General features: G+C 41.9%; 2 protein-coding genes across 2 annotated transcripts; one reads left to right on the top strand and one right to left on the bottom strand.

The window, feature by feature from the left end:
- Positions 1-200: 200 nt before the first annotated feature.
- On the bottom strand, positions 201-6624 carry LOC146708953 (uncharacterized). The gene is made up of 3 exons (XM_085457932.1): positions 5188-6624; positions 2739-2818; positions 201-1928 (listed from the first exon to the last, which is right to left on the bottom strand). The coding sequence occupies exons 1-3, from the start codon at positions 6568-6570 to the stop codon at positions 500-502; spliced, it is 2892 nt and encodes a 963-aa protein (XP_085314058.1). The 5' UTR covers positions 6571-6624; the 3' UTR covers positions 201-499.
- A 213-nt stretch (positions 6625-6837) lies between these two features.
- cxxc1b (CXXC finger protein 1b) lies at positions 6838-14353 on the top strand. Its single transcript, XM_085455863.1, has 14 exons — positions 6838-7034; positions 8323-8438; positions 10689-10789; positions 10906-11042; positions 11226-11381; positions 11543-11689; positions 11918-12025; positions 12118-12296; positions 12411-12618; positions 12711-12821; positions 12903-12952; positions 13041-13137; positions 13254-13406; positions 13751-14353. The coding sequence occupies exons 1-14, from the start codon at positions 7032-7034 to the stop codon at positions 13895-13897; spliced, it is 1713 nt and encodes a 570-aa protein (XP_085311989.1). The 5' UTR covers positions 6838-7031; the 3' UTR covers positions 13898-14353.
- The last annotated feature ends 627 nt before the right edge of the window (positions 14354-14980 follow it).

The raw sequence follows: 14980 nt of genomic DNA, 5'->3' as shown, positions 1-14980 counted from the left end.
TGCACTGATCTGACCTCATTTCTTCCTCATCCTGATTCCTGACCTGGGAAGGGAGAGAAATATTTGTTTTTGTTTGTCGTCTTGTTTTATTTAATTCCTTGTGGGATTTGGATCCAACACGTAAAGTATGCATATTATGCACACACACAAACACACATGCAGCTATTACGCATTTCTTGTATTCTTGAATAAAGACATTGATTTGACACATTTAATTAGTGACCAATTGTTTTTATTGTTCAATTATTAAGAAAAAAGAAAAGGTGGGGGTGGGTGGGATGGAAAGTAAAGGGAGAGAGGAGAGAAAACCCCAACAATCCCCTCTGAGCAAGCACTAGGCGACAGTGGATAGGAAAAACTCCCTTTAAAGGAAGAAACCTATGACAGAACCAGGCTCTAGAGGGGGCAGTCAACTGTCGGGACTGGTTGGGGGGTGATTGTGAAAAGAGGGGAGGGAGATGGGAGAGGTGTTAGTAGTTAAGGGGAGGGGGGGGGGGAATTAAGCTGGAGCAGAGGTGGGGGAAGAAGAGGTGACATTGGCAGTACTGAAAGAAGGAGTGTTCCTCCTCCAGAAGAAGCAGAAGCGTTTTTTCTTTTTCTTCAGCTGCTCTTCCACGAGCACCTTTTTCTCGAGGATGAGGATTTTCAGCTCCTCGATTGTTTCGGTGTTTTGCTTCTGCAGCTTGTTGCATTTTTTCTCCACTTCTTCTATTACGGCTTGTTTTTCTTCCAACCTTTCTTTCAGCACTTTAGATGTTGCCTCCTGTTTCTCAAACTCCTGGAGAAGAAGTTTTTCTTCTCTCTGCTTACTGACCAGCTGTTCTCTCTCTTGAAGCAGGTCTTGATATTTGTGCAGTGTCTCTTCGAACTTTACCTGCAGCATCCTGTTGTTTCCCTCCATGAGCTGGAGTTGGCACTCCATGTCTCCCTGCTTTCTGTCCAGCTGCTCTTTCTCTTGAAGGATTTCTTTATTCTGTCGCAGAGCTTCATCAAGCTTTCCTTGCAAGCTTTCATTTTGTTGCTTGATGCTCTGAAGATTGGAATCCATTTCTTTTTGTTTGATTTCTTGTTCCCTTTTCTCTTGGAGAAGCTTCTCATTTGCTTGCTCTGTGCGATCAAGCCTTTTTTTGTCAACATTGTACATTAGCTCCATGTCTCGGAGATTGGAGTGCAGCCCTCTCTTCTTCGTGCTGTCTTGCATCTTCTCTTGGAGGAGTTTTCTATTTTGTCGCAGAGCTTGATCAAGCTTTCCTTGCAAGCTTTCAATGTGTTGCTTGATGCTCTGAAGCTTGGAATGCATTTCTTTCTCTTTTAACTCCTTTTGCCTTTTCTCTTTGAGAAGCTTTTCATTTTCTTGCAGTGTGCGATCAAGCCTTTTTTTGTCTACACTGTACATTAGCTCCATTTCTTGGAGATTGCTGTGCAGCCCTCTCTTCTTCATGCCGTCTTGTTTCTTCTCTTGGACAAGTTTTTTATTTTGTTGCAGGGCTTCATCAAGTTTTCCTTGGAGCTCCTGGTTCTTTTTGTCCATGTCATGGAGATCCTGTTGTTTCTCCTCAATAATAGCTTCCTTTTCTTGAAGCTGGTATGACAACTTTTTTAGTTGAGCGCTCTTTCGCTCATTTTCCTCCATCAAGAACTTAATCTTCTCTGTGTTTCTGAGCGCTTCATCCTCCATTTCTTCCAAACGCTTTTCCTCTAGTTCCACTTGGTCACACCAGGGAAGAGAGGAAAGGGAAGAGTCTAGTGGCTCATCCCAGGGAAGAGCGTATGGGTCAACTTCTTGTCCCTTTGGATTTGCTTGAGACATGTTGGTTCTGGATACAGTTACAACTGCAAAGGATCCAAATATTTCAAAAGGCTTTTCTGGCAAACGGTTCAATGCTGCACACATCAAGGCTGCGAGAAACGGACTAAAAGTCGTTGCTCTTCACCCCTATTTATAGGTTTTAAGGGTCAAAGGATCAAAGGAAAGAATGGTGGTAAGATTCTACGTGTGTGACGTCATAATTCTGTAAGGCAATGAGGTTGTCACGTGATACTTTTGGAGGAGGGCATTTTTCAACTTGGACAAATTATCAATAAAGTTTCAATCTCTGTTATTTTCCCCAAAAAACGTGTTGTCGCAATAATGTTTTCTACTGTAATATGTCATTTCTAATGTGGTCCTATGTGGTATGTTGTAGGACAGTGAAGTGTCTGACACTGACCATGTACCAGTGCCTGAGAACACTGGTATGGAGGGGGAGAACGCACCTCTTTACTGTATTTGTCGGAAACCAGACATCAACTGCTTCATGATGTAAGTATATATCAGTTTTCTATTTGCAGTATGCGCAGTAGGGGTGGGCGCTAGCTTCAGCAATGTTATCAGAGGTTTTCTTTTAAAATGAAGATCTTCTATTTCGAGAAAACTACCAATAAGGATATATGCACAGATCTAGAAAACAATACTGTAACATTTTATTGATGTCATGAGCCTGTGCCTTCTCGGCTGACTCTGTATGGCTACAAGTGTTTTTGTTGTGCTGCATCTCTCTCCCCTCCCGCGCACTGCGCTCTACCGGGGCGGAGTCATGACGGCTCCAGCCCCTGGCTCGGACACCTGCAAACAATCATCTCATCCATTTCTTAAGGCGGCTGCTGAGAGTGCTTCTTCGCTGGATTATTGTGTAACACTCGTCAGTGTCATCGCCAATCTGAGCTTTTTCCCGAGTTTCTTTCGTGCCGCAACTTACCTGTTTTTCCTCCCTGTGTCAGATTTCTCGCCAGCCTGAGGACCGCCGTTTGGTGAGCTAAAAGCCGGAGTCCGAGCTACCTGAGCTCCAGTGAAGGATTGTGTACATAGCCATCCCCTTCCCGTGCCTGTGTTCCCCGGAGACCCTCTTCCTGTGCCCCCTCACCTGTATATATCCGCACCTGGTGTCTGTGTGTAAATAAATTGTGAACTTAAGTGACGGTCTGCCTCCGAGTCTCTCCTGAGCCTGACAATTGATGCTTGCAGTTTGGAGGAAGCAGTATTTGCAAGTGTAACTAAATTCCAGGCATTTTCCATCCTTCTTTTCCTATCAGCTTTTTTCTAGTTGTCAGTGTGAACCAAGGTGTCAGCAGCAGCATTATAGTGCAAAAGTAGTGACCCAGCATAGATCAAATGTAAGCACAAAAGTAGCCAAGGTAGTGTTTTTCCTGGAAATTTTAAGTGAAAGGATAAAGTAACTGCTTACCACTTTAGTTTAACAATGATTAATGAAATGCAACCGTGTAACTCATCAGCAGTCTGCACAGTATGGTCACATATTAAAACTGAAGAATATGTTGTACTTGTTGTAGTGTTTCATCATGGGTCCAGTTTTTACCCAGGTGCTTAAAGCCCTTCTTTACCCTCATGTAACACCAACAGTAATTTCCAACCACTATTTCCTGTTCCTGTCAGTCAAACAAACAGACGACAAACATCTTCTATAAACAGGAATAATGTCATTTTATCGGATTAGAAAACATCTAATCTAGCGTTGATATTACACTGCTGTTTAGTGTCTGGCTGATCTCAGTGTCACCAAAATATCTGCCCTACATGTCAAACAATGAGAGAACTTGAAACAGTAACATCACCTAGCAGCTTATTTTAATTAGTGCTAACGTTTTGTTTGCTGGCTAACATTGCTATTATTATAGTCACAGTTAATTGACTTTGAATAGCTTTATTTCAAAAGTAATTTTACAATTTCACAGCCATTTAGCTGTGTTAACTGTACATGCTGTAGGTCATAAGGCGTGCATGGATCATTTTTATAATCAGCCTCTTATCTTTTGTCCACCACAGACTTTGCCATGATAAATTGGTCAGTTGACAACCAGGAGCCGTACACCTTAACCTCAGAGGCCAGGACATCCAGGGGCAGTGTGAACACGCACTTGCTTAAATGGGACGCAAGACGGACTATAGAGGGCCACCCGCTTGCCAGACAACCAAGTGCTGTCCCTGTCCACGGCCAGTGTGAGAAGGACTCTCACTAAAGTCAACCCACACAAAGCTGCTGGACCAGACAATATACCTGGACGCGTGCTCGGAGCCCGTGCTGACCAGCTGACTGATGTCCTAGCGGGCATCTTTAACATCTCCCTGAGTCAAGCTGTTGTGCCACAGTGCTTTAAAACCACCACCATCATACCTGTCCCCAGACCTTCCCAAAGCCTAATTCCACAATGATTGCCTGAGCCTATTCTTGTTAAATGATGAAAAACTCAAAGGCACGTTTGGGCAGTGGATCTGTGTGAAATCAGCAGCTTGCAAAACTAAATCAAAATGTGTGCTATTGATTCTAAAAATAGAAATCACAATAAAGTTCAACATTTACTAAAACCGCCATTCAGTCATCTGAGAGTCTTTACTCATGAAATTATAACGGTTAGATGAATGTATATGCAGTGATTTACTGATCAATGATAAAAGGGGAGATTTATGCAATAACGAAGACTGTCATGAAAAGTATTTGGCATCTGATCTCCTGTAACCTGCGGAGCTAAGCTGTTTTACCAGCTCTGCTCTCTGATTTTTCTTTTTTCTTTTATGAAAAAACACAAGTTGTCAAAGTTATTTGTTTGCAAATGTATTTCAGAAATATCGACATACTTTTTTTAATCAGCAGAAACTTTATGTCAGTAGTGCAAAAACCTGCACTGATCTGACCTCATTTCTTCCTCATCCTGATTCCTGACCTGGGAAGGGAGAGAAATATTTGTTTTTGTTTGTCGTCTTGTTTTATTTAATTCCTTGTGGGATTTGGATCCAACACGTAAAGTATGCATATTATGCACACACACAAACACACATGCAGCTATTACCCATTTCTTGTATTCTTGAATAAAGACATTGATTTGACACATTTAATTAGCGGCCAATTGTTTTTATTGTTCAATTATTAAGAAAAAAGAAAAGGTGGGGGTGGGTGGGATGGAAAGTAAAGGGAGAGAGGAGAGAAAACCCCAACAATCCCCTCTGAGCAAGCACTAGGCGACAGTGGATAGGAAAAACTCCCTTTAAAGGAAGAAACCTATGACAGAACCAGGCTCTAGAGGGGGCAGTCAACTGTCGGGACTGGTTGGGGGGTGATTGTGAAAAGAGGGGAGGGAGATGGGAGAGGTGTTAGTAGTTAAGGGGAGGGGGGGGGGGAATTAAGCTGGAGCAGAGGTGGGGGAAGAAGAGGCGACATTGGCAGTACTGAAAGAAGGAGTGTTCCTCCTCCAGAAGAAGCAGAAGCGTTTTTTCTTTTTCTTCAGCTGCTCTTCCACGAGCACCTTTTTCTCGAGGATGAGGATTTTCAGCTCCTCGATTGTTTCTGTGTTTTGCTTCTGCAGCTTGTTGCATTTTTTCTCCACTTCTTCTATTTCAGCTTGTTTTTCTTCCAACCTTTCTTTCAGCACTTTAGATGTTGCCTCCTGTTTCTCAAACTCCTGGAGAAGAAGTTTTTCTTCTCTCTGCTTACTGACCAGCTGTTCTCTCTCTTGAAGCAGGTCTTGATATTTGTGCAGTGTCTCTTCGAACTTTACCTGCAGCATCCTGTTGTTTCCCTCCATGAGCTGGAGTTGGCACTCCATGTCTCCCTGCTTTCTGTCCAGCTGCTCTTTCTCTTGAAGGATTTCTTTATTCTGTCGCAGAGCTTCATCAAGCTTTCCTTGCAAGCTTTCATTTTGTTGCTTGATGCTCTGCAGATTGGAATCCATTTCTTTTTGTTTGATTTCTTGTTCCCTTTTCTCTTGGAGAAGCTTCTCATTTGCTTGCTCTGTGCGATCAAGCCTTTTTTTGTCAACATTGTACATTAGCTCCATGTCTCGGAGCTTGGAGTGCAGCCCTCTCTTCTTTGTGCTGTCTTGCATCTTCTCCTGGAGGAGTTTTCTATTTTGTCGCAGAGCTTGATCAAGCTTTCCTTGCAAGCTTTCAATGTGTTGCTTGATGCTCTGAAGCTTGGAATGCATTTCTTTTTCTTTTAACTCCTTTTGCCTTTTCTCTTTGAGAAGCTTTTCATTTTCTTGCAGTGTGCGATCAAGCCTTTTTTTGTCTACACTGTACATTAGCTCCATTTCTTGGAGATTGCTGTGCAGCCCTCTCTTCTTCATGCCATCTTGTTTCTTCTCTTGGACAAGTTTTTTATTTTGTTGCAGGGCTTCATCAAGCTTTCCTTGGAGCTCCTGGTTCTTTTTGTCCATGTCATGGAGATCTTGTTGTTTCTCCTCAATAATAGCTTCCTTTTCTTGAAGCTGGAATGACAACTTTTTTAGTTCAGCGCTCTTTCGCTCATTTTCCTCCATCAAGAACTTAATCTTCTCTGTGTTTCTGAGCGCTTCATCCTCCATTTCTTCCAAACGCTTTTCCTCTAGTTCCACTTGGTCACACCAAGGAAGAGAGGAAAGGGAAGAGTCTAGTGGCTCATCCCAGGGAAGAGCGTATGGGTCAACTTCTTGTCCCTTTGGATTTGTTTGAGACATGTTGGGTCTGGATACAGTTACAACTGCAAAGGATCCAAATATTTCAAAAGGCTTTTCTGGCGAACGGTTCAATGCTGCACACATCAAGGCTGCGAGAAACGGACTAAAAGTCGTTGCTCTTCACCCCTATTTATAGGTTTTAAGGGTCAACAGATCAAAGGAAAGAATGGTGGTAAGATTCTACGTGTGTGACGTCATAATTCTGTAAGGCAATGAGGTTGTCACGTGATATTTTTGGAGGAGGGCATTTTTCAACTTGGACAAATTATCAATAAAGTTTCAATCTCTGTTATTTTCCCCAAAAAACGTGTTGTCGCAATCATGTTTTCTACTGTAATTGGTGCCAACAGATGGCGCAGTTTAAAGTTGGCTGTTACTCTGCCCAGTCTGCTACCATAGAAGAAGAATGTAGACCAATAGTACTTTGACGATGTCCGCTGATCGTTTCCGTGTAAATCTTAGCATTGCTTTAGCCGTTAAGCTAAAGGTTTAGCTTCATACTGCCATATTTGCAGAGTAACAAAATATTTAAACGGTCTCAGATCATGGTGAGTATTTGAAAAAATGTTTATTTAATGTGAAGCCTGTGATGTGGAAAGGTTAGCAAGCGTAATTTTGCCTATTGTGTTATACACGGGTGCTTACATCCGAGTAATTTTGATCTTTTCTAAGGTCCATGGGTTTATCCAACGAGCAGCTAAGTCACCGTTATATCTGTAATTTTGTGTGCAACGTCTTAATGCAAAAAAACAAAACAAAAACACAATGCGTTTTTAAGCTCTCTCTGCGTTCACTGCCTCTGCAAGTGTCAAACTTCCTCGCTTTAGCTGATGCTAACCAACATTAGCGCTTACGGTTCGTATATAAACACAACTGTCAGCCCTTCACTTTTGGTGCCGACAACATTTTGAGCATTTTCTACAGTTTGTGAAATGGTCGCCATTGGCATTACATGCCAGTAGTGTTCGCTAATTGACTTTACCGGGGATTATATTTATTACAACGTTACTGCGTGGAAGTGATCATAGTGTATGCTTATGAACGTGAGTGGTAGGTGTTATTAGTGCGACTTTACCCTTAATTAGTTTTCCCACCGGAAGTAGAGTTGTTTATGCGACGTGATGGCTAGAGCAGTCCCAAACAATCGATTGCGTTTCTTAACAGACCAATTCTCTCCAAACTTTTAGGGTAAGCTAGACTAGAGATATGGTTGCAATAATACGAACAAGAGCGCAACAGCATATTGACAATGGCGAGAACTTTAATATTTACATTGTGTTAGTGCACCCATCGCTCCGCATCCTTAACGCTACATTGATGTCGAGAGTCTCTGACACAGCTGTGCTCTGCAGCACAGACACCCTGCTTATCTGTGATTCGGCCAGACTGGTGTTGAACTCCAAAGACATGCGCGGGGTTAGGTTAGTTGGCTGTTGGTGTGAGTGGTTGTCTGAGTCTCTCTAATAACCCTCCAACAGACTGGCGACCTGTCCAGGGTGTACTTTTGCCCTATGACAGCTGGAATACAACCTGAATAAAATAAGTAGGAGAAAATGAATGATGTTTATGAACTGTAGTTAATGTAGTCAGACAATAAGTTACCGAGCAACAGGCCACAAGTCTTGGTGCAGAATCATACTAAGATTTAAAAAATAAAATGTTGGCACTGGTGTTTGAAACAGTATACTGTCAGTAAGACTGGAGCAACTGCACACATCTGGAAACTAATAACTAGAGTAGTTAGTAACATTTTGTTACTGCATCCATTTAGCCAGGTATAATTAGCATGTCTACATACATGTCATTTCTAATGTGGTCCTATGTGGTATGTTGTAGGACAGTGAAGTGTCTGACACTGACCATGTACCAGTGCCTGAGAACACTGGTATGGAGGGGGAGAACGCACCTCTTTACTGTATTTGTCGGAAACCAGACATCAACTGCTTCATGATGTAAGTATATATCAGTTTTATATTTGCAGTATGCGCAGTAGGGGTGGGCGCTAGCTTCAGCAATGTTATCAGAGTTTGTTTGTTTTTAAATGAAGATCTTCTATTTCGAGAAAACTACCAATAAGGATATATGCACAGATATAGAAAACAATACTGTAACATTTTATTGATGCTTGCAGTTTGGAGGCAGCAGTATTTGCAAGTGTAACTAAATTCCAGGCATTTTCCATCCTTCTTTTCCTATCAGCTTTTTTCTAATTGTCAGTGTGAACCAAGGTGTCAGCAGCAGCATTATAGTGCAAAAGTAGTGACCCAGCATAGATCAAATGTAAGCACAAAAGTAGCCAAGGCAGTGTAACTCATCAGCAGTCTGCACAGTATTGTCATATATTAAAAATGAAGAATATTTTTTACTTGTTGTAGTGTTTCATCATGGGTCCAGTTTTTACTAGAGATTGCACGATACCACTTTTTAATGACCGATACCAATATAATAAATTTGGATATCTGCCGATACCGAAATGAATCTGATATAGTGTGTTTTATAATCAATAAAACTCATACTCAAGTTTTAAAAAATAAAACTAAAGCTATTCTGTTATACCTGTATGCAAAAAATCCACTGCACCCATATTTCATAGTTCAGCAATACTGATCATTCTAATAAACTTAAACCTACACCATCCTCCCTATTCTGGTATTTTAAAGAGTACTTAGGTTGTTTAATATTTCCCCTAACTAATAGGGTTGCCAACTCGCAGCAAAAAACATAAGGAACCACCCTCCCACCCTCCATCTCATAATGCTTAATCAATGTAATCGACTTTAATTTAATGCATGTGTAAAACAAATGCACAGACGTCAATTATATTTCCACAATAATTAAATAGATTTGACATCTTTCTTCAACAGAATTGCAGACTGCACAGATGGTACTTTCCCAAAGAAAAAAGGACAAGCCTACTAACTATTAGAATAATAGTTTCTAGATACAATAATGTATTTCTATACATTTTACATCAGATGAAAACTGGTTGTTCCCCCGTGGGGAAATTCCTCTCTGCATTTAACACATTCACTCAGTGAAGCAACGGGCTGCTATTGAGCAGTGTGTAGGGACGGTACCATAGCCGTTGAGGGGAATTGAACCCCTGACCTTCCGATCACAGGGCCAACACTTTACCTACTGAGCTATCCCTGCCCCAAAGACCCATGTTTCCGCCCGGTTACGGACCGGGGACCTTTCGACTGTGAGGTGAACATGACAACCACTACACTACGGAAACCCTGAAGTGATGTCAGGGCTGGGATGTTTGCAGGAGTTTGCAACAGAAAAGCCGATCAGCCTATCATTGATCAGTTTTATGATTTCAAGTAACAACAGGAGAGGGAGGAGGAGAGAAGAAGAGGCGGTCGCTCCATATATCGGTTGTGAAGCTTAGCGTGGGAATTCTTTACAAACTTTCAGAAATTAACTTACACACTTGCTTTACTTCTCTGGGATAACTTTCTCGGAGATGAAATGCCGCTTTGGGTGCTCATAGCGGCTCCAAATGCTCAACCAGACCACCGACAGGTCTCGCACACCACAGCCGCTCCTCCGACCTTAGCACTCCTCCGACGTGCTATGGTCAAGAGGTGGGTCACGCCATGTCGCAAGTTTTGTTAGATGCTTTTGTGATATTTAATGGATCGGGTTACATTTTTTATTTCTCTCCGATATCCAATCCAATGATTTAGGTCAGTATCGGACCGATACGTAATATCGGATCGATCCATCTCTAGTTTTTACCCAGATGCTTAAAGCCTTTCTTTTCCCTCATGTAACACCAACGGTAATTTCCAACCACTGTTTCCTGTTCCTGACAGACGGTACAAAACTAGTGAGTGTGCGAGTGAGGCCTGGGGGGAGTCAATTCTTTACATCTGGGCCACACACCACCAGCTGCTAGTATCTCCTCCTCCATAGCCTTGTTGTACGTGATGTGGGTTCTTTTCGCTCTTATGCGGTGAAAACATGTTTGTTGTTCCCACTTTTATTGGAAAAAGTTTTCTTATGTTTTTTGTGTGTGTGTTGCTATCTTGAACATTGTCTTTTTAGATCTAAATTTGTCTTGGTCTCATACATGATATGACATTTTTATGTCACCTCAAAATTTATACCCGTATTGTCATGTTTAATATGGCACAGAAGAAGTATTTCATACATTAAATGCTTGTTCATTAAATGCATTTGTTTCTCGGTGACAGTGGCTGTGACAACTGTAATGAGTGGTTCCATGGCCACTGCATTAACATCACTGAGAAAATAGCGAAGGCAATCCAGGAATGGTACTGCATGAGATGCAGAGGTGATGATAATTTCTTTATTTATTTTTTGCTTTTTTAAATAAAATAAAATTCACTCTGGTTCTTTATTTGCCTGGAAATGAACAAGATCCCTCTTCCTTGTATTTGTGATCACCAGAAGAAAACCCCTTGTTGGAAGTAAAATACAGATCAAAGAAAAATCGTGACAAGGAACCCGACTCTGACAGAGGTGAAAGACAGTACAGCACTCCAAGTACTCCAGACTATAGAAGTGAAAGGCGGCGTGGATCCAAAGTAAGTTGTATTATTGTGGTCATTATAAGCAGAGGTGGATTCGCTACATGCATGGCTGGGGTTGGCTGATCTTCCTCATAGTCTTATGTAATTTAGTAAAGTCTGTACATTTTTTGCTTTGGATTTCATTTTTTGTTTTCCAGGATGTCCTGGCTCTTATTGCCTCTTGTTAATTTCCCCCAGGTAAAGCGTTCAGTGAGGATGTGCGGGGAATGTGAGCCTTGCAGGAGGACTGAAGACTGTGCTCAGTGTGATTTCTGCAAGGACATGAAGAAGTTTGGAGGCCCCAACAAAATCAGACAGAAGTGCAGGTTCAGGCAATGTGAAGTGCGAGCCAGGGTAAGTCCCTTTAGCTCCATAATGTGTTAACAGTGCCTCATAGAGTGTAATAGTATAGTAGTTACACATTAACGTGCAAGGGACATCAAAACTAGGGTGTAAATCAAAAGGTTGTTTTTTGTTTGTTTGTTTTTCTAAATTCCTATAAATCTTGTGTTCAGAAAATGCTGCGTGTGAAGGATGAGGAATTCTCTCTGAGAGAAAGGAGGGACAATTCCCACCACAGACGGAGGCGGTACTCTGAGGACTACGACAGCGAGGCAGAACTCTACCAGCAGTACAAGACGGCAGGACTGGACGACAGCATGGTAGGAGAACGATTCACATTACGCTGTTGCATGTTCAATTCAGTTCAACTCCATCGTATTTATATAGTGCCAAATCACAACAATAGTTGCCTGAAGGCGCTTCATACTGTAAGGTAAATATTAAAGAGAAAACTCCAACAGTTAGCCCCATATGAGCGAGCACTTGGCGACAGTGAGAAGAAAAAACTCACTTTTACATGCACTCACTCAATCACTCCTCTTATGCAGGCGTGGGCCAGTGAGGACGAAGACGAGGTGCCCTTCAGTCCTGTCATGCGTAAGAAAGCTATAAAGGTGAAGCATGTCAAGAGACGAGAAAAGAAGTTTGAGAAGAAAGTAAGGCTGGTTTTCTCATAGAAAATGATGATATTTTAAGAGCTGCCGCGTGTTAAAATGGTAACATCTGTTTTTGGAAAAAAAACATTCAGAAGGAGTCACGTCGCCACAAGCAGAAGCAGAAGCACAAAGACCGAAGCAGGCACAGTGAGAGGGGGGATTTGCGAGATAGCGGAGGTCAGCGTCAGTGCCTGGGACCGAACTGTGTGGCGGGAGCAAGACCCAACTCCAAATACTGCTCTGAGGACTGCGGCATGAAGTTGGCCGCCAAGTAAGACTTTCTTTTTGCTTTTGTTTTGTCTCAACTTACTGGAAAAGCGTTTGGAATTTTCTTTGACATCTTTACTTCACTTTTTTAAAGTTTTAAAATCTTTGTTCTTGTCAGCCGGATCTATGAGATCCTCCCTCAGCGTATCCAGCAGTGGCAGCAGAGCCCCTGCATTGCCGAGGAACACGGTAAGAAGCAGCTGGAGCGGATACGCCGGGAACAGCAGAACGCCCGGCTCCGCCTCACCGAGATGGAGCGACGCTTCCACGAACTGGAGGGCATCATCGCCAAAGCGAAGCAGCAGGCGGTTCAGCAGGACGAGGAGGTGAGCGCACGTCTCAGGCATTGATTGTTTATTTGAACCTGGAGATGAAGAACAGAAGGAACACCTAGATTTGGTTTGGTTCCTGTTTGCAGGTAAATGAAGGCGACAGCGAGGACACAGATCTGCAGATCTTCTGCGTGTCTTGCAGTCACCCGATCAATCCAAAAGTGGCACTCAGACATATGGAGAGATGCTATGCAAAGGTGATCATTTCTTTCATTTCTCTTGATACTGCTGCAAGCTCATTCTTTTCCTAAACACTTATTTTTCTGATTATTTAACAGTATGAGAGCCAGACTTCCTTCGGGTCAATGTACCCTACAAGGATAGAAGGGTTAGTGAAGTTCATTGCTGCCTTTAGGTTTTTTGAATGTTTCTGTAGTTGGATGATTTACTAAGATGATGTTTTTTTTTTCTTGCAGCGCAACCAGGCTCTTCTGTGACGTGTACAATCCACAAAGCAAGACATATTGCAAGAGGCTTCAGGTTTTGTGTCCAGAGCATTCTAGAGATCCAAAGGTCAGAAAAACAGCTTTCTTGGTGTAAAAGCAAAGAAGTGGCAGCGGGAAGCCACTAAGCATAAAGTGCAGTCAATGTGGAGACTTTAATCTGTCTTTCTTTTGATCGGTCCACAGGTGCCTGTGGATGAGGTGTGTGGGTGCCCTCTAGTGAAGAATGTGTTTGAGCCGACAGGAGAATATTGCAGAGTCTCCAAAAGAAAGTGCAACAAACATTACAACTGGGAAAAGCTCAGGAGAGCCGAGGTGGACTTGGAGCGCGTCAGGGTGGTGAGTCCAACTTCACGATTGATGCGGTAGTTTGGAAAGCTTGCACAGTTCAAACAAAGTCAAAGAAAGTCATGTGTCAGATCAGGTGAGATGTTGGGCAGCTTTCTGGGGAATGCAGGTAGTGGACCAAAAACGGTCTGGTTACAGCAGATTTGTATCGGCTGAGTAGTAGAAATGGGTGGGGGGTCGCCTTTACATTCACCTGTGCAAATTAAAGGATTTAAAGTAGGCAGAGCAGCTCAATCCCGGGATGAGACGGAAATCTCTTTGTGACTTTGTCATTTTAAATAACTAACACTGGCTCTTCCACACTGGTCTGTTTCTTTTCCTTCCCCCCCACACAGTGGTACAAGCTGGACGAGCTCTTTGAACAGGAACGTAATGTCAGGACTGCTATGACCAACAGAGCTGGTCTCCTCGCTCTGATGTTGCACCAAACTATTCAGCACGACCCGTTGACGACCGATCTCCGTAGCAACAAGGATAGGTAGTCAGCTCTGCTACTGTTGGATCTGTGGATCACTGTATGTTTGGGATGCACCGATTGTGAAATTTATGACTTCTTGTGGTTTTTTTTACATTTGATTCCATAATGTGTTTCAGGGAAACAAAGAAATCTTCACGCTTTCTTTTTCTTTAAATTTTAAACAAAAACATCATCCACCGCAATCAGTAAATGTGTCATTTGCCAGGCAGAACAGCTGGAATTAACATGTTGGTGCACCCGTACTTTACATAACACGAGTTTTGAGAAGTAAGGGGTATAAACATTAACAACCAATTTTATGGAGGCTGATTTTCTAACTAGATAATTATTTTAAAAATGTGTGTATGATAATATATATTTTCCTGATAGTAGTAGATGAAGTACTGCTGATTGAAAACTGCTCTTTTTTTTCTTTTCTTTTTATGTTTACCCTGAATAAACACCTGAAACCTGTTGTGTATGAGGTGTGTGTGTAAGAGTTATGTGTTACTTGTTCCTTCATTTCCATACTTTATGAATGTGACTATCAAGGTTTATAAGAATGATATAATTATATTAATGTAGCTTCACTGAGAATGTTTATGTAGTGTGAAGTAACACATACATACATAAATAAATGGATATAATGAGAGGAAAATAAAAGCTGCAGAAAGACTGCATTGGGAACTGAAACTCAGGGTACTGCAATGCAGATCGTGTCCTTTAAGAAGAGTACTCACACTAACGACTCACCTCAGTTTTTTACGTGTGCCAACTTTTTCACACTGGACAAAAACAAGCACCATTTTTGTAATTGTACACATTTTATGTTGTGTATTTCTTTTAAGGAAATACCCTATTTTTTGTGGTTGTGTGCATAGCACAATTCCTTTTACAAAGTTTTTGCATTTAGGTTTTCCTTCTGAAATCCTACTTCAGGCCAGAAGATGTTGAAATCCAATCCAACTTTATTTCAATTCAATTCAATCTTTATTGGCAGACTTCATGTCCATAAAAACAAAAAACAAGACAAAAAACACCCCCCCCCCCCCCCCCCCCCCCCCAACACAAGGTATAAACCATTAAATATATATATGTATATAAATAA

This window comes from Copadichromis virginalis, linkage group LG5 (genome assembly GCF_057382275.1).
Source record: "Copadichromis virginalis isolate Kocher_CV1m ecotype Utaka linkage group LG5, C_Virginalis_male_GT1.1, whole genome shotgun sequence".
Taxonomy (NCBI): domain Eukaryota; kingdom Metazoa; phylum Chordata; class Actinopteri; order Cichliformes; family Cichlidae; genus Copadichromis; species Copadichromis virginalis.
Note: the sequence above shows the minus strand (reverse complement) of the source record. Positions and strands in the feature narration are given on the sequence as shown.

Excerpts from the sequence above, each read along its gene's own strand:
- LOC146708953 (XM_085457932.1), bottom strand. The coding sequence starts at position 6,570 with ATGTGTGCAGCATTGAACCGTTCGCCAGAAAAGCCTTTTGAAATATTT. Across the intron at positions 2,819-5,187 it reads CCTCTTCTTCCCCCACCTCT|GTAGCTCGGACTCCGGCTTT; the intron begins GCTCCAGCTTAA and ends ACTGGAGCTCAG. Across the intron at positions 1,929-2,738 it reads GACACAGGGAGGAAAAACAG|AGCAACGACTTTTAGTCCGT; the intron begins GTAAGTTGCGGC and ends ATAGGGGTGAAG.
- cxxc1b (XM_085455863.1), top strand. Across the intron at positions 10,790-10,905 it reads GTACTGCATGAGATGCAGAG|AAGAAAACCCCTTGTTGGAA; the intron begins GTGATGATAATT and ends TGTGATCACCAG. Across the intron at positions 12,026-12,117 it reads AAAAGAAGTTTGAGAAGAAA|AAGGAGTCACGTCGCCACAA; the intron begins GTAAGGCTGGTT and ends AAAAACATTCAG.